Genomic DNA, 22,727 nt, shown 5'->3' on the forward strand with positions numbered 1-22,727 from the left:
CAGTTTTTTAATACTGCTAAAGTAAAATAATGACTTTTTCCTATAATTATTTAATGATTTTGGAAAAATTTTCTATTTTTCGTAAAAGAAATCGTTCCAACGCTAAAACCGGAGACTATCATCCATAATCCCGCCTGGCAAAAAGATTGAGACCACGATTTCGATATATCCGATATGTAACCTGAAATAATAATCACCTACATATACGAGGTCAATCCGAAAATTTCCCATTCTTCCAGTAAATATGAAAAATCGAAGGAAAAATTGAATTTCCGTTTACATATTTGTATCTACCGTGTATGAGGGCTAGAAATTATCCTTAGATGTTCAAAGGGGTGATTTTTTTGGGGGTTTTCACCTTGAATTTTGAGGGATGTTTTACTTACCGGCTAGAGGGGGTCCAGTCAGATGTCCTACGCCTTCGCATAACAAGACGAATCCAAAAGCGGTTGTGAATTTTTCTATGGGTACAAGTTCTGCTAGTAGCGATGGCGATAGGGCGAAGCAACTCGAGAAGAAGAATCCGAACGAGGCGCTGCATCCAATTATGAGTATGTAACTGTTGGTGAAAATGATCATGCCCCAAATGCTCAGACCGCATAAAATTAATGAGAGGCCGTATATTCTGGATAGATTACAACGGTCGCCTATCCATCCTAACAGTACCTAAAATGGGACTGGTCAAACTCTTTGAAAAATTCTCGAATATTTCCATAAATTTTAGAAAAATTTATTTTCTGTGGATTTGAGGAAAATTTTAGGTCATCAAATTTTGAAAAAACATTTTTTTGAGGCTTTCGTTATTTTTTCGAGAAAAAGGCGAATTTTTGAGAAATTTTGAAAAATCAGAATTAGTCGATTTTCTATAAAATGCCAAAAAGACGTCAAAATTTGAAGAATTCTTCATAAAAAATCCATTTTTTGAGAAAAAGTCAAAACGTAAGCAAAATTTCAAAAGATTTTTTGAATTTTAAGAAAACGAAACCAAATTTTTGAGAGGACGCCCAGATTTTCAGGAAAAAGTATCAGACTTTTGAGAATTTTTTCAAAAGAATCCATAGTCTTCGAAATTTTAGGGATTGTTGAAATTTTTCAAAAAATTTCAGAATTTGACTAGACTTTTCAGAAAAATCAAATACTTCCAAGAAATTCTTTCTACTTTTACGTATATTTTTCATAAAAACAAACCAGAGAATCATTGAAATGTTAAAAATGATTTTAATTTAAAAAAAAAAATATTATCTAGGTGTTCCAGAAAAATCCAGAACTCTGAAAAACTCGATAAATATCGTAAATTTTTAAAAACAATCCATTTTTTGAAAAATTAGTCATGAAAATTTTTAAGTTGTTAATAAATCGAACAAATTTTCCAGGAAAATCCAGAAAATCGTCGGATTATTGGAAACATTCTCAAATTTCTCCCAAAAAACTAGTGAAATTCACGTAATTTTCCATTAAAAATTCAAAATTTTAAAAAATCTTTCTTAGCAAATCATTTTTTCCAATAATTTGGCTGAAGTTTCGACAAAAAGACTAAACTACGAAACTTTTTCGAAAAAAATCCGTAAACTTACAAATCTGTTGAGAAATATTGCCAAAACTTTCCAGAAAAATAAAGAAAATCATGGAATTGTTGAAAATTACCTCAAATTTTTCCAAAAAATCAATTTTTTTGTGAAATTGACGTGATTTTCCAAAAAAAATTCAGAGCCTTATCGAATTTTCGAGTAAATTTTGTTGAAAAATACAAATTTCCTTAAATTTTCGAGCAATCGGCCCAATTTTCCTCAAAAATTCGAAACGTTACAAAATTTTCCCAAAAAAATGTTATAAAAACCATTTTTCTGTTATAATTTACCAAATTTTCGAAGAAAAAAAACTGAAACATTCAAATTTTGAGACATTTTTACACCCTAATTATTTTCACCCCCTCCGTATACCCCACACATTAATAATATTTCTAAATAAAATTAGAAAAACAAAAAAAAAAAGGTAAAACAAAATATAATTTAATAATAAACTTTTGGAAATTGTATTTACCATGCCAACGATATTCGCGAATCCAATAACCGACAGTGCCGAAGAGGATTCCTCTTCACTGTACCCATTTTCCAACATGTGATCGACCAGATAAAAATATGGTATCAAGAACCATGTACCAGCTAAAAGGACGGCTACGCTCAACAGCAAAAAATGCAATTCCAAAAATAGTGCGAACCTCTTTAAAGGTCTCGTTATACGTAAAAATCCTCGGTACCACGTCTGCAAATCGAAAATACCCCCATTAAATAATCGATTGTTGCGATAAAAAAAAAAATTAAAACAATCGAATCGAAAAAGATCGAGATATATGTAAAAGTTCACGATTCATCATGATTCAAATCATAGTGGTAGTTCAAATGAACGTCTTATTCCATTCATAACCTAATAAACTCCAAAAGTAGTTCAAATGAACATTTTGTTCCGTTCATAACCCGATAAATGGCAAAAGTAGTTCAAATGAACTCTTTTTTTTTCTTCAAAATAATGATTGTTTAAATAAAATCGTATTAGTAGTTCAAATGAACGTCTTATTCCATTCAGAATCCTATTAAGCCCAGAAGTAGTTCAAATGAACATTTTGTTCCGTTCATAACGCAATAAATTGCAAAAGTAGTTCAAATGAACGTTTTACTCCCTTCATAATCCCAAAAGTAGTTCAAATGCACGTTGATTATTATTCTGATAATGTTTACTTAATAAAAATCGTAGTAGTAGTTCGAATGAACGTTTTCTTCCATTCATAATCCAATAACTCCCGGAAGTAGTTCAAACGAACATTTTGTTCCGTTCATAACCCGATAAATGGCAAAAGTAGTTCAAATGAACTCAATTTTTTTTCAAAATAATGATTGTTTAAATAAAATCGTGGTAGTAGTTCAAATGAACATTTTTTCCGTTCATAACCCGATAAATGACAAAAGTAGTTCAAATGAACTCAATTTTTTTCAAAATAATGATTGTTTAAATGAAATCGTGGTAGTAGTTCAAATGAACGTCTTATTCCATTCACAATCCTTTTAAGTCCAGAAGTAGTTCAAATGAATGTTTTTCTCCTTTCATAACCCAATCAACCCCAAAACTAGTTCAAAGACACGTTAATTCTTTTTCTCGTAATGTTTACCTGATAAAAATCATAGTGGTAGTTCAAATGAACGTCTTATTCCATTCATAACCTAATAAAATCCAAAAGTAGTTCAAATGAACTTTTTGTTCCGTTCATAATCCGATAAATGGCAAAAGTAGTTCAAATGAACTCAATTTTTTTCAAAATAATGATTGTTTAAATGAAATCGTATTAGTAGTTCAAATTAACGTCTTATTCCATTCAGAATCCTATTAAGCCTAGAAGTAGTTCAAATGAACATTTTGTTCCGTTCATAACGCAATAAATTGCAAAAGTAGTTCAAATGAACTCAATTTTTTTCATAATAATGATTGTTTAAGTGAAATCATAGTAGTAGTTCAAATGAACGTTTTATTCCATTCAGAATCCTATTAAACCCAGAAGTAGTTCAAACGAACTCAATTTTTTTCATAATGATTGTTTAAATGAAATTATAATAGTAGTTCAAATGAACATTTTTCACTTTCATAATCCAATAAAGGCCAAAAGTAGTTCAAATAAACGTTAATCCTTCTTTTTCTTCTTCATATAATGATTATCCAATGTAAATCTAGTAGTTCATACGAACGTTTCGAGTTGAGAAAAGTTTCTCACAAAAAAAAATTTTCTACCCTTTTTTTTACCTCAAAATTAAAGTAGTTACGAAATGTTTTATTCCCGCCATTTTTCGTAAATATATTCGAACTAAAATAGATGCAGTCGATTTACGCAACGTTGCCGGTTCTAATAATTCCCGAATATTAATTACGACTACACTTATTTTTCAAATAAAACAAATTTCTACTAACTTTCTTCGAATTTTCTACATTATTTTCAATTGGTACATCATTTATCTCTTTTTTCTCTTTATTAGGTAACAATTCTTCTAATTCCTTCGTCTCTAAAACTTTTTCTTTCCGTTTAGAGTCCTTCTTTTTCTGTAATCTGAAATAATAATAATGAACCGGAACTGACGCGGTTATAACTAGTATTATCCACTTACTCTTCTTCTACTACCCATTTAGGATCGGTCATTAGGGCACCGCAAACACACATCTGAGCCAAACAACCGCCGAGTATCAAAACTGTCCCTCTCCAACCGTATTCGTATAATAAATAATTGGTGAAAGGGGCGAAAACTATAGTTCCGAAACCGGTACCGCTCGCCGATATACCCAAAGCTACCGATCTCCGTTTTTCAAACCAATAAGTTATTGTAACAACTACGGTTATGTAACAAAGTCCTCTGGCAAGCCCTCCTAATACTCCGAACGTTAAATACAACAAACCCAAATTCTTCGCGTAGGCGCTGAGGGCAAATCCCAAAGCGCATATCGCAGAACCTAAGATAGACATCTTTTGGCAGCCATATTTATCGACGAGAGTACTACAAACTGGACCTGAAAAAAATGAAATTATTTTAGTATATTTCCCACTATAAAATCAGTCTATTACAATTATTAACACAGCAGCGACATCTTGTAGTATTGCGTCCAACACAAGAATATAAAATACAGATTTCTAGTTTGCAAATTATTATCGGTAATACAGGTATCCATCTTGAAAAATGTAGTTTTCTATATTCAATTTTTTCATTAACCCTGTAGCGACATCTTATAGTAAAGAGCTTAATATATAATAGGATATAAATTACAGATTTCTAGTTTGCAAATTTTTGTCGATAATACAGTTTTCGTTCAACGAATAAAGATTTAGTTCTATAGATACCGGTGTTGCCAGCTCGAATTTTGTAAAAGGTGTAGACTCGAAATGAGAAAATTACTTAGAGTACAGACGATCGGCATTTACACTGACGCTTTAATAATATAATCAGTTTGATGATTACTTTTATTTTACAATTTTGTACACATTGAAAGAAAATACGTAAATTTTAAAACTAACATTAGTATGTTTGTAGGAAAGTACGTAGATTTACGTATAAACAGTAGTATTGGCAACGCTGTTATATACTGTAAATGGGTACATAAATGATTTCCGTAATATATCGAATCTTCAAAATCAAATTAAATAAATTGAATATTTTATTATCTGGTTATATAATAATTGCGAAATTATTTTTATAGTTTATAAATACGTTTAGATCTGATATTTATTAGGGGCTTAATAGTTTTATGGTTAAAATATCTGTAATTGCATATGATTAATGAAAACGTGTTGAATTACGTCAAATAAAAATTAAATGCAAAGATAAATTTACTACAATAGAAGGTTTTTTATCATACTATGTTGCAAAATTTTGTTTAATTTACCAACAATATACTTTTTTAATTCTAAACGTTATGATATACAGTGTGTTTTAGTAAAAATATTGAATTAACAATATGGTTATTTCTCCCTGTATATTTAATATATATTTATTACTTTTATTATATCTGCGTAATTTTATTATAACAAACGTCATATTTTATGATTTTTCTTATCGAAATCTTTATTATATTTTCCACTTTTTGATTTTATATAACTTTTTTCAAATATATTAAATCAATTTAATATATTGAATCAAACTCCTCGTGATAAAATGAAAATTACAAACAAGAGATTAATTTTTCATAATATATATAAACCCTTTTACAAAATAAAACCTGCACGCCTATGATAAATTTCTCGTTTCGTTTCGGTTTGTTTGAGAATGATTTTTCCAAGTAGAAATGTTGATAACGAAATCAAACATCTCGACTGGTTATTGTTGAATCATCTAATCATTACCGCAGATCTTTAAATTAATAAGTAAAAACACTCAAAATTTAATGATAATTGCAATTATCGTAAATATTAACGTAAACATTTTTTTTATTCAATAAAAATAATAAATATAACCTAAACAGGCCTAAATTTATTTCTTGACCTTGACCTATGTATGTACTAGCATATTTTAATTTTAACCGGATGTATTCGAACGAAAACTACCGAAGAATACCGATTGAATACGTTCATTATCATAAAGTCTAGGAAAGTTTTAGAACAAAAACGATTCTTATCAAATTTAATATGTGTCGTTTGATTCCAGTTAAATCCAGATAAATCCTCTTAGAGTAACTAACTTATGTAATGAAAACTGGCAACATTGGTGTTACCATCCGCCATTTGTTATCTTAAAAATTAAGTTTTTTTAATAACTTTCTTTGTTTACATTGTTTGTATCATTAACAAAATAAATGATTAAATATATTTAGAAACAAATCTTTCTTTAGGTGTATTGGTAGGTTTTTTATCATTTTATTTTTTGGTTATGTCATATGAATTGAAGTATATTATAAATTAATATTCGATAAATTATAGTACTTCACTTTATACTGACGATTTTCTTACTTAAAAAGGAATTAGGTACTTAGTATTGTAATTAAATTAGTTATGATTATTATTCAATTAGTTTTTATGTATTCTGCGAACTACGGCAACATCTAAATTCTGCGTATTCAACACCGATTCACGACAGCCTTGGATGGCTCCATCTCCGAAATATTTCTCACAGTTTTACGTATACTGCCAGAAACATTACACCTGGTAACTACAGCGTTGCCGGTTTTAAATATTCTGTTTTATACATGGATGTAGGCATATTTAAAATCTGAAAATAATGTTTTCATTTTTGGGCATTGACACACAAATTTTGTATGGGGATTGTATCGGAAGCTTAAAAGCAAATTTGTGAGGTTACAACTCTTGAGGAAAATCCGCCATCTTGAAAAAGAGGTAAAACAGTTGTTGCAGAATAACAACCAAACTATCCATCACTCGAAAAAATTGTTAAATTGTTTTTTATAGAAAATTAAATTCTCTACAAATTTGATATCTTGCGTTTTTCTCGTAAAATTGAAAATTTTAAAGTTATTAATAACTTCTTGATTAAAATAATTTTTTGTTAATAACCTTTGTTATTTGTAATTTTACGAAAAAAACGCAAGATATCAAATTTGTAGAGAATTTAATTTCACACAAAAAACAACTTGATTCATTTCGTTACGAAAACAACTTTCGAAATCGTCGATAAAAATATGGCAACCGTTCGAAATACGACAATAGAATTCTAATATGTACATAATTATCAATCAGACGGTTGATTGTACAGACACATGTTTATGCATAACAATGTGTTGCCACATTTTTGTTATTCCCTATATCTTCTTAAGTTTTTGTTATCTTTGTTTTGTTTACTGATACAATTGTTAATAAATAGATATCAAGCTTATATATAATTTTAATTTCTACCTTTATTTTTTTTTTATATAAAAATATAATAGTCAATTCGTCCCGTTCTGGAAACAATTCCGAAATCATCGATATAAACTAAAACCTTGGCAACATTGTAAATATATAAACGAGGTTTTTCTTTTACGATAATCTCGACGATTGTTAGACTTTAGTTACACTTATTTAATTATTGAACCGTAAAGAACTTTCGATATCGTTTGTCTTTTGAAAATTATCTCATTTCCTTATATATTTTTTAAAAATAACGTAATTACAGATATTTCTAATACAAAATTATGTACTATATTTGTAACGTTGCCGGATTTATTATTAAAATTATTTGAAATAAAAAAACTCACCTGATATAAGTGGAAGTGCAACAAACAGACTCCCTACCCACGAAGTGGCAGATTTGGATCCGTTAAATTCATACAAAAATTCAACGAATAAAAGACCGAAAGCGAAGCTAATTCCTTCAGCAATGGCGTATATTAGAAACGTAGCTAACAGTACAATCCACCCATAACCTCCATCTGGTATAACGGATTTATTTTCATCAGTCTGTTCGTTATTTACATTACTTTCTACGTCATTTAATTTAATTCCGGCACTTTTGTCGATTATCACAGTTTCCATATTTCACTTGACCGTATTATTAGGGACTAAAATATTTTTATCATCTCACCTCGTATTTATTGCATTTGTCGTTTAGATAAATGATCGCGGATTATTTATTGAAAGAACGATTAAAATCACATGCGGAATTATTACCGAACACAAACCAGCGTTTTACTGGATATTTTAATTTATTCATCACGGTTGTGTATAAATACGACTCGTTCGGTACTCGAAGTTTGGTTAAAAAAGAAAGGAAGCACACTTTTTGTGTTTTGTGTTATTTATACAGTAGATCTAAAAAGCGCGCGTTGAAGGTCACAGATAACTTTATAATAATATAATAATAACAACAGTTATTTATTAATATAAATTAAACGTGTAAAAATTTGAATAAAACGTTTAAGTATTATTTGACATTGTATACAGTTACGTCAATATCGTTTTTGATTGGTCTTTATAATCACGTGGTGTCACTGTCTGCATAGCCTAGCGTCTGTACCAGTGTTGCCAATTTGTTTTTAGGAACGTACGTAGGATTAATAAAAAAATTTTGTAAATTCAAAAAAATTGCATATAAAGAAATCGTAGATCTACATTTTTTTTTTCTAAATGAAATAAAAAAAGTTAGACTAGGTGGAAAATAATAAAACGTTTATTTTGTTGTACAATTTATTAAAAAAAAGGACGTAAACCTGTGAAAGAGTATTCCTGTTTAGGTCCGGTGTTATTTTTGAACCATTTTTTGTGAAAAATAAGCCATGTCTGTGATAAGTCTATTTCTAATGTTGGAATTCATCAAATTTTGCAAATTTGTACAAATTGAACTGAAATTAGTGGATTTACAGTAAAAAATCGAAAATACGTTTATCTAAGTAGACATGGCAACACAGTCAATTATTTTACGCAGTATATGAAATTATAATTTAAAACTCTAGATGGCTCTGTTGTAGTAAGTTGGTAAAAATGACGCGGGAATAATTTTATATTGGTAGTTGTTGGTGGTTCCAGTTCTTGTTTTGTATTCATATCCATTGGGTATATAAAGTTATTAATGTGTAGTGCTGTGTTTGTTATTATTTGTGCTTGTAACAATAAATTATTTGGTGAAGTTTTGAGTGTAAATATTGTGCGGGTTCATTAATGTGGTGGTGCTTTTATTCCCACGACTTCATAAATATATAAATCGACTTACAAAATGGCTGCCGGATATAAACAATACTTACAAGTATTACTCTTTAAAGGTAATTAACCATTATTATTTAATAGTAATATTTGTCGTAATTATATTGATATAAACAGTTTTGTTTAATTTTCACGTGAAGTACACAAATTACTACTATTCAAAAACAAATTATTTTTCGTAATTATATTATGTACTACAATTTGAAATTACTTATTTCATGTAAACTACATTATTATTTTCAAAATTTAATTTGTTTTGTGATTATATACCTTTAATCTCAACTTTAAAATTGATTTTAAGAACTAAAGTTTATACTTCATATATAGTGACATCAACTTGTTTCGTATCATAAAAAATAAATTTCACTAGAACTTATAACCAATTTATATTCAATAATAAATGCTTATTTTTCGATATGATATCAAATTAATCAGATTTAGTGATATTAAATACGTTTATCTATATTAAAACATATCATACTAAATGTTTGTTCGTTGCGCCATCTTCATTTTTAATTACAAACCGACAATATAATTAAAATCTTATATTACAGGAAACTGTAAATATATTTATTGAGTAACGCGTGAGACATAGAGATGGGACTTTATACTTGTATTTATGGTTGTTATAAAGTAACAGTTTTTTTAATAAAATTTTGATCGTATTTTAAAGAAAAACCATTTTTTCGACTATGTGGTATTATGAAAAAACGTAGCATTGATAGATTACTTGATTTAATAACGTTAAAGTGATTGAATACTCAGTTAGAAACAGTTATTTTTTAACCAGAATTTATGTAAACCGAAATTCCCACCTTTATTTATCGAAGTAAATATTTTTTTGCAATCTGGGAAATTGTTTATAAAAATTTAATTTTTTATTGGAAATCTGTTAATAACGCAATTTTTTTTCAATTTCCACTTTTTTAATTATTTTTTTTTCAATTTTTGTGGGTAAATAAAAAGCTATATGTAATTTTCAAACGTATTTATTATATGAAATTTTACTAGTACAAATAGTTATTTTTTTGTGAATAATTTTCTATTTCGAGTGAAGGGAATCACTCCTACGAGTAGACCAGATATAATTATCCATATACAAGCTTGATAAAACGATTGGTCCCAGGAACCAGTCAAATCGAACACCCATCCTAAAAAAATCAATCGAGTTACGAGGTTAAATCTAAAGTTAAACCCATCGAAAAACAAATAATTGAATTTTTTATTTTACCCGCTAAAGGAGGTCCTAGTAGAGTCCCGATTCCTTGAGATAATAACAGAAGACCATAAGCCATCGTGAAATCATCTAAAGATACTAGTTCCGCTAGCAAAGATGGCGTTAGTGACATTGTACTAGCGAAAAACAAACCGAAAAAACCGCCGCTTACCAGTATCAAAATATAATTTGACGTAACGACAATCATTATCCCTACGCTAGCACCGCATAAAATTAAACATATGGCGTACGTTTTGGCGGTATTTATTCGATTACCAACTATACCAAGTAACACCTAAAAGAAATTTTCGGGATTGGTTAAAACGAAACTATTACTTTCATAAGTCACCCCGTAACATCGAGTTGTTTATTGTCGATGTCAAATATGTTGACGAAACATAAAAAACGAACGATATTTCTTCTTTTTTTGTGAGAAGCTATAAATGATAATAAATTCTACAATCAAGTAAATTATGACTGTAAAACTATAAAGGAAGAGACTACGAAGTTATACTCAAAATGACATTTGATTGATGTAATGTATGAATAAGACGAAGAGCATGAAGTAGAAGTATTGAAATACGAGGGACGATCTGTAGGTAATTTGATTGGTGTAGCGTTGAATGTAGAGTTTGAAGTGGAATTATTGATATACAAGGGTCGATCTGTAGGTAAAAGAGTTTGAAGTGGAATTAATCGAATACGAGGGTCGATTTGTAGTTAACGTATGAATAAAAAGAGTCTGAAGTGGAATTATTGAAATACGAGGGTCGATTTGTAATTAACGAATGAGTAAATTGAAGTGGAATTATTGAAATACGAGGGTCGTTGTGTAAGTAGAAGAGTCTTAATCGAAATTATTAGAATACGAGGGTCGATCTGTAGGTAAAAGAGTTTGAAGTGGAATTAATCGAATACGAGGGTCGATTTGTAATTAACGAATGAGTAAGTTGAGGTGGAATTATTGAAATACGAGGGTCGTTGTGTAAGTAGAAGAGTCTGAATCGAAAATATTAGAATACGAGGGTGGATTTGTAGGTAAAAGAGTTTGAAGTGGTATTACTGAAATACGAGGGTAGATTTGAAGGTAATCCGTTGTTATACTTACCATTCCTATGGTGTTGGTGATACCGATGACGGAAATGGCGAAAGCAGCTTCGTTATCCGTATAGTGATGTATCGCCATGTGATCTGCTAAATAATAGTAGGGTACGACGAACCACATGTCGACCATTACCGTCGACAGCGACAGTAGAAGGAAATGTAGGTCCAAGAATAAGGAAAAATTAGTCAAATCTTTTAAAATGTCAATAAATTCGTCATACCAACTCTGAAATACTGTTGAAATAGTCACGGATCAGATATTTAATCTAGCAATTAATGGAAACAGTTCTGTCCGATCAAAAATTTGTTTTCTTTTTAATTTTTTCGAAAATTTAGTCGCTCCTTTGAATATATATAAAAAAAGAGTGTATACGAGGAGCAATCAAAAAATTTTACGTAAACGACTAATTGTTAAAAAACTTGGGACGATAATTTGACAGTTACGGTTAAACAAAGAAATCGACAATGACAATTAGGTATATACGAGGTAAAGTCAAGAAGATAACGTACTCGAGAGTGGGAATTGAAGTGGACAGCTACGACCTTATACAGAATGTCTCCCAGTTCAGCCGAAAATTATTCAATTTATATGTACGATGGAGATTCTAAAACACATAGAAATGAATTGCGAATTTTTAACGAATTTTGAGAATTAATTTGAAAATTAAAATTATTTCCAAAAATTTTGAAATGTCCCTGTAACATTAGTCGATAGAATAAGCTAAATAAGACACGAGAGTCTTATATAGGATATCCTTTAACCCGCCAATAAATTATTGAATTGTGAGGAATGATTGTGTTACGAGGGGTGTTCCATATTTGAACGAATACGATCGCAATTATAAAATTTGATTTTTAAATGAAAATATTCATGATATTTTTTGAAAAATAATCAGAAAATTAGTGAGTTTTTCGTAAATTCCGAAAAAAATCGTTATTTTGAAGAATTTTGTCACAGCCATATACAGGATGTCTCAAAATTTAGCAGCAAACTAATAAATTATTTATAAAGACTGTATTACGAGGGGAGTTCTAAAATTAATCCAATATAATTACAATACTGGAAATTGAAGTTTTATTAGAAATAAAGCGAATTTATGATATTTTTTGGAAAATAATCATAAATTTTTTGTAAATTGCAAACGAAATTCAAAATCCTTTAAAGAAGTTTTTTTTTTCAAAAAACATTTCGATATGACTACAACAGAATACGCAAAATAAAACCCATTTGTATACAGCATGTCCCAAAATTCAGGGAAAAACTATTGAATTATGTGGAATGATTGTGTTACGAGGGGCTTTCCATATTTAATCGTATTCGATTGCAATTATGAAAATTGATCTTCAAATCAAAATAGAGCGAATTTATGATATTTTTTGAAAAACAATCAGAAAATTATCGAGTTTTTCGTAAATTACAAAAAAAAAATTAAATCGTTTTTCAAGTTATTTTGAAAAATTTCGAAATGTCCCTGTAACATTCATCTAGAGCATCACCCAAACAAGACACCGATATATATATATACAGGATGTCCCATAATTCAGCAGTAAACTATTCAATTACGTGTCACGATTATGCTACGAGGGGCGTTCTCCATTTAATCCCATACGATCGTAATTAAAGAAATTAAACTCTGATTAAAAATAATTCGAAATTTGGATAATTTTTCGAAAAATAATCACGAAATTATCGATTTTTTTTTTGAAAATCGCCAAAAAAATTGAAATTTCTATCGAATTATCTAGAGAAATATCTAAATGTCCCTGTAACTGACAAACAAGACACCGATATATATATACAGGATGTCCCATAATTCAGCAGTAAACTATTCAATTACGTGTTACTATTATGCTACGAGGGGCGTTCTCCATTTAATCGTATACGATCGTAATCAAAGGAAAAAAAAACTCTGATTAAAAATAATTCGAAATTTGGATAATTTTTCGAAAAATAATCACGAAATTATCGATTTTTTTTTTGAAAATCGCCGAAAAAATTGAAATTTCTATCGAATTATCTAGAGAAATATCTAAATGTCCCTGTAACTGACAAACAAGCCACCGTTATGTATATACAGGATGTCCCATAATTCAGCAGTAAACTATTCAATTACGTGTCACTATTATGCTACGAGGGGCGTTCTCCATTTAATCGTATACGATCGTAATCAAAGAAAATAAACTCTGATTATAAATAATTCGAAATTTGGATAATTTTTCGAAAAAAATTACGCGAAATTATCGATTTTTTTTTTGAAAATCGTCAAAAAAATTGAAATTTCTATCGAATTATCTAGAGAAATATCCAAATGTCCCTGTAACTGACAAACAAGACACCGTTATGTATATACAGGATGTCCCATAATTCAGCAGTAAACTATTCAATTACGTGTCACGATTATGCTACGAGGGGCGTTCTCCATTTAATCGTATACGATCGTAATCAAAGAAAATAAGCTCTGATTAAATATAATCACGAAATTATCGATTTTTTTGTGGAAATTACCAAAAAATTTCGATAGAAAGTTATTTCGAATAAATACGGAATGTCCCTTCAACAACAAAATATACATGATGTCCCACAATTCATTATGCGATTATTGAATATTGTTTATTATGTTACGAGGGTCGTAATACATTTAATTAGAGTAGATAGTGATGCGACGAGACGTGAATTAAAAGAAGAAAACAACAACGACTGCGAAATTGAATAAATTTTCGAAAAAATTTTATTAAACGCGAACGTGTCGACCATTATTTACTAGTTTTGATTGAAGGTAAAACGATTATCCGTACCTCTTCTTCTCGGAATAAAGTCGCCATCGAATTTTTATAAATGTCCGGACAACTGGAGGCTTTCACTTTGTATTTGTGGATATTCAACATGGCGCCTCTGTACCCAATGGAATTTTTTCGAAATCGCACGTTTTTCAGATACGATTGCGGTTGAATTTGAGTTTTCGCCTTGACGGACAGACTCCTGAGTAAGTGCATCCCTTTATTTTGCGTTTCTTTCGCTTCCGCCATCCCCATCGTCTCCAAATTCGCGATATTTTCCATTTTTTCTCGCAATTCTCGATGTTTCGTCGAAGATTCTTCTTGTTTTTTGATATTCATAGAAAATTTCACCGGCACTCTCGACGTATGCCGATCGGGGCCGTTCAAAATATTCATCCCCCGATCGGAGGAACTCCGACCGGCCAATAAATTCGGATAATTCTGCACTATTATATCGTAAATTTGTTTATTCTCGCTGAGATGTTTCAGTACTTCGAGCGGCACCTTCAACACGAAAAAAAAAAAGTCAAAAATCGAGATTATTTTTTGGGTTTTTTTTTTTTTCAATACCTTTTCGTTATCTCGAACGAAAGTAGGTAAATCGACGACGGAATTGAATCTATCCTTGTCGGTTAGATCTAATGTTGCGTCGACATCTTGAAGCAGATATTGCGTATCGCCCCCTTCTTCTAACGTTTGTTTGATTTCTTCGAGACATTCTGTATCGATCGATGAAACGCTCGATTTTCTAGCCTTTTTCAATCTCTTTTCCTCTTTTCTACAACACGCACAATCAACAATCGCGCCTAGGGGAGAGCGGGAAACTTTTTATTTAAAAAAACGCCCCCAAGTCCGGTTCTGTTCAATCGATTTTTATAAACTTGACGTTATTTCGAAGATATTTTGTCCAGAGATACGAAATATGCGAATTCTGATCGATTTAATCAGCTACGTGAACGCTAGAGGGCGTTGTTTGATATATTTTAGATATAGTCGTTATTATCGACAAATTTTGATAAAACCGTAAAAATTTACGTAGATCCCTCGTAAGTTGAATAAATTTACTTTAGAACGGCGAAAACCGCTTGTCGATATCTTTTTCCTGTCTCGAGATATGTTAAGAAATATGTAAATGGCGTGGCGTGGAGTGGGGTGTGTAGTGCTCTGGAAAAACATATGAACACATATTCGTCCCTTTGCATGACGTGTTGCTAGTGGCTTTTCACCTCGATAGTTTCAATTAAAAATATCTTTTTCCTTTTTCGAGATATGAAAATGGCGGGAATTTTTTTAAGATATCTCGAAACAAAAAAAAAAAGATATTGACGTACAGTTTCCGCTATTTTAAAGATCCACTTGAACTACTATAGTCGAAGTCCATTAGCACCACGCCACGCCACGCCATGCGACGACGGTTCACGTGGTACGCATTTGTAACACGTCACGTGACGATACGGTCATTTTATTCTGTAATTTTGAACAGAAAACGTTTCGGTGGTTTTTTCGTAGGTTATGGCGAAAACTAGTAGTTCGTCTAGCGACCTAGAATTGCTGCGGCGACTGTCGTTTTGCACGGCAAAAGAAAAATATTAATTTGGGTCCATGAAATCAAGAAAAAAATCGTTAAAAACACGGCGCTTTTCGAATCATTCTTCAATACGATAAAACTGACAGTTTTGAATCGTTCCGCGTGGCGTGGCGTGGCGTATGATGGTCTAATTGTGTACAAGGACAATTTAATTAAATGAAAAAAACATATCAACACATATTCGACACGTGACGTTAAGAAAAATCACAGTATGTAAAATATATCAAACAACGCCCTCTAGTATTAACGTCGCTAATTAAATCGTTCAAAATTTATATATTTTGTATTGATAAAAAAAAGTTCTTTCGATTAACATCAAATTTATAAAAATCGACCAATCAGATCCCGAATTGGAGGTATTTTTACATAATAAAGTTCCCGATCTCCCCTACCTGTTATTTAAAGAGATAGACTAAAACTTGTTGGATAAAAAATGCATCGAACAATTCGATTATCGTATAAAAAATTAAATTAAATTTGATGTATTTCAAAAAATTTAATAATCCGTTTTTTTTTTTATTCGCCCACCCGGTATACTTCGACAATATACTTACTCTTCTTCTATTATCCAATCAGGGTCTCTCATTAGGGCCCCGCAGACGCACATGTTGGCGAAAAATCCCGCCGTTATCAATAAAGTACCGCGCCAACCGTATTCGGAGAGGAGCCACGTGGCTAAAGGGGAATACAGGGCCGTACCGAATCCGGTACCGCTCGCCGCTAAACCCAAAGCCACTGTTCGTTTTTTTTCGAACCAAAACGCTATTGAAACGACGGCCGTTATGAAACAAAGCGTAAGGCCTAATCCACCTACGACTCCGAATGTTAAATACATCACACCTATGGTTTGCGCGTACGAACTTAGAGCCAGACCTGACGTGCAGACTATTCCTCCTGCTATTGTCATCGTCATACATCCGTATTTGTCTACCAGAGCGCTTCCAAGAGGACCTATATGTGGAAAACAGAAATTTTTTTTCGCTATATTGGAAATATGTGTTACGTAAAACCGGCAACAACGCGTTCGGATTATAAAAATATATCTAACATTCCGTAAACTGTTAATTGTAAAACAAATTAAATACAAATAATGATTATATCGAAATTTACCATATCATTTAATAACAATTAAAAAAATATTTATTGCTAATATCTTAAGAATGTTAAACGTCAATTATTCCAGACGGTTTCCGTGTTGCCAGACTTCAAAAGATTCCAAACTAACCTGTGGTACATTCAACTTATGATTAAAATGTGAAATATTTCGTTAATATTTTAATTCTGGCAACACTGGATGATTCAGAGTTGATTTAAATGGTTCTGTCAACATATATAAGAAACAAAATTACAAAAAAAAACATTTATAGTGATAATTTTCGTTATTTGTTTTTTGAAATTTTGAAAATGCACGTAAATAAATATTTTCTACAATGGAAATCTATATATTTATTACTTATGTCAATTCATAGATTTAAGACGCTTTACAAGATGGCTGTCGACTATAAACAATATCGAAATGAATGCAATTAGTATTTTTTTTTAAATATCAAATCAAACTAATAGATTATTAAATAACGTTTTACAATTTTTATGAAAAATAATTTTTTGAGGTCACGAAACAAAGCGCTGTGAAATAATTAAATTTTCCGTCGTTAATAACATTCAAATTTCCCACCATTTCGTGACTAATCCGAAATTAGTAAGTAATCTGTCATATTTCAACTAATCAACTGATAGCGCGACGTTGCCATATATACTACACGAAAGTTTTCCGTTATAATACGTAATTATCACCAAGTTTGAATCAGTGAATACAATGTTACGGGGAAACTGACAAAAGTACTATAATTAAATTTTCGAAATTTCCGTTAATACAATAAAGAAGAAAATTTATAAAGAAATATGGACGAATAGGAAAAAAGCAATTTCAGTGTTGCTAGCTTTTTTCTATTTTAAAAAATTCATTATTTAAGTTTTTTTTTCAACTATTTAATTTTAGTTGAAATAAAGTTGTAACCTTGTTTAAATTCGAATAAAAACATTAAATATTTCTCTGCATTTATTTGTAGGAAATATTCTAAGTCTGGCAACACCGGACGGTTTACAGTTTACTAAAGGTCAACTTTATTTTTTATTTATACTACTAGATGGCTCCGTCTGTATAAATACGAATTAAGGCGATAGAAAACTCGAAGTAATTGATATTTTGAAATTTTTTTTGCTGAAATTTTGAAAATAAACTTTAAGAAACATTGTACAAAGGTGTAAATTTATTATTTTCATTAAAATATGGATTTAACACGTTTTGCAAGATAACTGCTGGCTATTTTAATGTTTTTTTTTTATTTCAACAATATTTTTAACGAAATTTTTCATTTGGGTCATTGGGGGAAAGTGGGAAATAATTTTTTCATATAACTGCGTAAATGGAGATGAAATAATCACATTTGGAGCAATAAAAAATATGATTTAATTTTCCCGCCATTTCGTGGCGGAACGTGACGATATTAAAACTTTAAATCAACATCTGAGAGCGCGTTGTTGCCACATATATTACATATGGTTGTTATATAACGTAATTATCGTTCGGAACTAAATAAAATGTTACGAGGGAACATACAAAAGTAACGCAATGATATTATGGAAATTTTTCATTTTAAATCACCAAACGATAAACAAAATGTTATTAACAATTATATACACGGAAAATTAGTGAAAAAAAAAAATTGAAATATGTACCTGCTATTAGTGGTAAAGCCATAAAAAGACTTCCTATCCACGACGTAGCCGATTTAGAAGCGCCGAACTCAATCAAAAACTCCTTATAAAGCAACCCGAACGTAAATCCAACCCCATCCGATAACATATTGATAACGAAACACGCCAAAACTACCAACCAACCCCATCCCCCGTCCGGTATTTTCTGTCCGGTTTTTTCTATAAAAAGACTTATTTCCGAAGACAGAATCGATCCTCTACCTTGAAATTTGTGGTCGGTTCTTAGCGTGGAATTGTTGAAGGTTTCGGTGTCCGGTGGAGTTTCTTGTAAACTTTCGACGCTGGGGGCCACTTCGGATATTTTCACTATGGGGGCGGTTACACTCATTTCGAATGTTGTACGAGGTTATTACTTGGGTAAATGATTAGATTTCATCGATGATGTGTTACTGAAATTAATCATTATTGGTTTAAACGTTTTATTAGATCCAATATTAATAATCTTATCTATGTTTATGAATAGATAAATTTGTGTACATTGTATGCGTACTTTATATAAACTAAATATATAGTTTTGTTCATTTTGAGACGTTTTCTTGGGGTGATTTTCATTTGGTATCATACAAGGGGTTGTAAATATGATTTTTTAAAACAATTGGCAACGTGGGGTGAATAAATTAATTCTAAATACCCTGTATTTTGATTCCTTTGAGTGTTGACTCACCCTGTAAGGTTTGGGAGGATTTTTTTTGGGAAATCCAGTGTTTACTCAATTTTTTTAATAACAAATTTGGAAAATTTCGTGAAATAATATTATTTATTTATATAATTTTTAATATACATAAAAAAATAGATTTATTGAAAAAAATTTATCTTTGAGAAGGGTAGTTATACGTTGTAGTTACCAGTAGGAATAATTTTTTTTGAAAATTTTACTTTTTATAATGGAATTTTTCAAAATTTCAAGTGGTCTAATAGTTTTTTGTAAATATCTCTGTTTTTATTGAATATAAATAAAAAATTATACTGGGGTTTTTTGTAGAGAATTTCATCCTCTACAATTTTTGTTTGAAACATTTTTTCGTATTTTTTTGTCTTTTCGAGATATATCCAAAAAAATGATGCCCTGTATAGTTTTTTCTTCATTTTCGACCCCCTAAATAAAAATATGATTTATTAAGAAAATTTATATACGTGAGATTAATTTTTAAATCTCGTAATTACATGTAGCAACAAAATTTTTTTTGAAAATTTCACTTTTTCGCAAAATTTTCAAAAATTTTTGCAAAATTTCAAGTATTTGATTACTTTTTTGTAAATATCCCTGTTTCTATTGAAAATAGATAAAAAGTGAATATTAGCAATTTGATAGGAAATTTCATCCTCTACAATTTTTGTTTGAAACATTTTTTCGTATCTTTTTGTCTTTTCGAGATATATCCAAAAAAATGATGCCCTGTATAGTTTTTACTTCATTTTCGACCCCCCCATATAAAAATTCAAAATAGATAAAAGTTATATATCTTAAATCACTTGTTAAACCTTGTAGTTTCAAATATCAATAAAAAATTTCAAGAAAATTTCACTTTTTTATCAATTTTGAATGAATTTTTCAAAATTCGAGTTTTTCGCAAATATCTCTCTTTCCATTTAAAATAAATAAAAAGTGAATATCAGCAATTTGATAGGAAATTTCATCCTCTACAATTTTTGTTTGAAACATTTTTTCGTATCTTTTTGTCTTTTCGAGATATATCCAAAAAAATGATGCCCTGTATAGTTTTTACTTCATTTTCGACCCCCCCATATAAAAATTCAAAATAGATAAAAGTTATATATCTTAAATCACTTGTTAAACCTTGTAGTTTCAAATATCAATAAAAAATTTCAAGAAAATTCCACTTTTTTATCAATTTTGAATGAATTTTTGAAAATTCGAGTTTTTCGCAAATATCTCTCTTTCCATTTAAAATAAATAAAAAGTGAATATTAGCAATTTGATAGGAAATTTCATCCTCTACAATTTTTGTTTGAAACATTTTTTCGTATCTTTTTGTCTTTTCGAGATATATCCAAAAAAATGATGCCCTGTATAGTTTTTACTTCATTTTCGACCCCCCCATATAAAAATTCAAAATAGATAAAAGTTATATATCTTAAATCACTTGTTAAACCTTGTAGTTTCAAATATCAATAAAAAATTTCAAGAAAATTTCACTTTTTTATCAATTTTGAATGAATTTTTGAAAATTCGACTTTTTCGCAAATATCTGACTTTCCATTTAAAATAAATAAAAAGTGAATATTAGCAATTTGATAGGAAATTTCATCCTCTACAATTTTTGTTTGAAACATTTTTTCGTATCTTTTTGTCTTTTCGAGATATATCCAAAAAAATGATGCCCTGTATAGTTTTTACTTCATTTTCGACCCCCCCATATAAAAATTCAAAATAGATAAAAGTTATATATCTTAAATCACTTGTTAAACCTTGTAGTTTCAAATATCAATAAAAAATTTCAAGAAAATTCCACTTTTTTATCAATTTTGAATGAATTTTTGAAAATTCGAGTTTTTCGCAAATATCTGACTTTCCATTTAAAATAAATAAAAAGTGAATATCAGCAATTTGATAGGAAATTTCATCCTCTACAATTTTTGTTTGAAACATTTTTTCGTATCTTCTCCTAATTTCGAGATAATTAAAAAAAATCATTTCCTGCGTAATTTTTTCATATTTTCGATTCCGAAATCGAAATACTTTTCGTTAAATCAAATGAAAACAACATTTTAATTACTAAATTTTCCTCAAACAAACTTATCGCGTCTAATTTTAGCCAACCCGACGAAAATGTGTCTCTGGTAAAAAAAACAAACAGCTGTTGTCTCATCACATCTTGAAAATATATTTTTATCTATCTATATATAAAAATTTCATAGTCGTTACTTTCATACTGTATTCGATTACATAAATATCTACTCAGTTGAATTCGTGGAAATAATCTACATTACACTACGAGGGTTATCAAAAAAGAAACATTTCAAAAAACAAACTTCAACTTTGAAGCTCTGTATCTCAGATAATTGCACGAATAAAAAAATTAAATTTACACGATATATAGATTGATGCTTTATCTATCGATAAAAAATAAATACTAATACATTCGATGAACGATTTCGTTAGATATAGAAGAAAAAGTTAGACTATGTCATTTTTTTTTCATTAAATACTTTAATACAACTTTTTTTGTTGTGTATTTACGTGTTTTATAATATCCTGCGATTTTTTTCATCAAATAAAAGATAATAAAACGATTTGTATCGTACTTTAGTGGGTGAAACAGCACATACAATTGCATCAATTTATCCCAATTACAATTCATCACTAAGCCGCATACATATTAATCAAGTTGCGTTATTTTCTTAATGGAAATGTATTTGTTCAATTACATCACTTAAGAAGTCGATTTAGACTCATTCTATACAATAAATTAGAACCACGTAAATGATCCAGTAATAAAATTAGGTTAGGTTAAATTAAATTAGATTATTCCTTTTTTAAAACGTATCGTTTTACATTTATTTGTTACCCTAGGTTAAAACAGGGTATTTGTTTCTTTTATATTTACTAATATTTTGTTTTAAATACTTAATTTCATTTTTTTATACTGTTTCTAATGAGAATAAACACGATTCAGTGTTTTAAAGTGAACCTAACCTAACTTTCTTCATTGAGTGGAAACTCGTTAAATCATTTAGTACATTATAAATAATTTTACTATTCTAATAATATTATTAGTTATATAAATAAATATAAAAAAGGTTTTCTAATCCATTTCCTAATGATATACGTCAATAAAACATAATGTTTAAAGTGAAATATAAATACCTGTATATCAAACACGTTACTATGAACTTCACTAAAAAAACACGTGTCTCAAATTCTACTTTTTAATGACTCTTACAAAGTAATTAAAATGTATTTAATAACTTTTGACTTGAATACTTTGAAACGACTAAAATTACACGTGCTAAATCGACGAACATGTTCCGTATACATTCGATACCCAATTGAAACGGTTTCACGAAATGGAGACAGCTGTTCGATTCGACGTTGCCAGATTTCAACGTATCCCTAAATTTATTTTACAAATTATATGGGGAAA

At 29.7% G+C, this 22,727-nt stretch overlaps 2 protein-coding genes across 2 annotated transcripts; both read right to left on the minus strand.

Moving 5' to 3' along the window:
• Positions 1-46: 46 nt before the first annotated feature.
• Positions 47-8,453, minus strand: LOC130896421 (monocarboxylate transporter 12-like). Its single transcript, XM_057804486.1, has 6 exons — positions 7,717-8,453; positions 4,149-4,545; positions 3,955-4,090; positions 2,041-2,262; positions 387-666; positions 47-181 (listed from the first exon to the last, which is right to left on the minus strand). The coding sequence occupies exons 1-6, from the start codon at positions 7,991-7,993 to the stop codon at positions 51-53; spliced, it is 1,443 nt and encodes a 480-aa protein (XP_057660469.1). The 5' UTR covers positions 7,994-8,453; the 3' UTR covers positions 47-50.
• A 1,677-nt stretch (positions 8,454-10,130) lies between these two features.
• LOC130896858 (monocarboxylate transporter 9-like) lies at positions 10,131-22,647 on the minus strand. The gene is made up of 8 exons (XM_057805215.1): positions 22,451-22,647; positions 18,583-19,010; positions 16,398-16,794; positions 14,826-15,033; positions 14,274-14,759; positions 11,482-11,703; positions 10,389-10,668; positions 10,131-10,308 (listed from the first exon to the last, which is right to left on the minus strand). Exons 2-8 carry the CDS (start codon positions 18,947-18,949, stop codon positions 10,178-10,180), a joined length of 2,091 nt encoding a protein of 696 aa, XP_057661198.1. The 5' UTR covers positions 18,950-19,010; positions 22,451-22,647; the 3' UTR covers positions 10,131-10,177.
• Between the last annotated feature and the right edge of the window lie 80 nt (positions 22,648-22,727).

This window comes from Diorhabda carinulata, chromosome 7 (genome assembly GCF_026250575.1).
Source record: "Diorhabda carinulata isolate Delta chromosome 7, icDioCari1.1, whole genome shotgun sequence".
In the NCBI taxonomy this organism is placed as follows: domain Eukaryota; kingdom Metazoa; phylum Arthropoda; class Insecta; order Coleoptera; family Chrysomelidae; genus Diorhabda; species Diorhabda carinulata.

Bases quoted from the DNA above. Each gene is read 5' to 3' on its own strand.
- LOC130896858 (XM_057805215.1), bottom strand. From the start codon at position 18,949: ATGAGTGTAACCGCCCCCATAGTGAAAATATCCGAAGTGGCCCCCAGC. The intron at 15,034-16,397 runs GTAAGTATATTG...TGCGTGTTGTAG, and splicing joins GATTGGATAATAGAAGAAGA to AAAAGAGGAAAAGAGATTGA. The intron at 10,309-10,388 runs GTAAAATAAAAA...TGATTTTTTTAG, and splicing joins ACTAGGACCTCCTTTAGCGG to GATGGGTGTTCGATTTGACT.
- LOC130896421 (XM_057804486.1), bottom strand. From the start codon at position 7,993: ATGGAAACTGTGATAATCGACAAAAGTGCCGGAATTAAATTAAATGAC. The intron at 4,546-7,716 runs GTGAGTTTTTTT...CATTTTTTTCAG, and splicing joins TGCACTTCCACTTATATCAG to GTCCAGTTTGTAGTACTCTC. The intron at 2,263-3,954 runs GTTAGTAGAAAT...TTCGATTTGCAG, and splicing joins ATGTAGAAAATTCGAAGAAA to ACGTGGTACCGAGGATTTTT.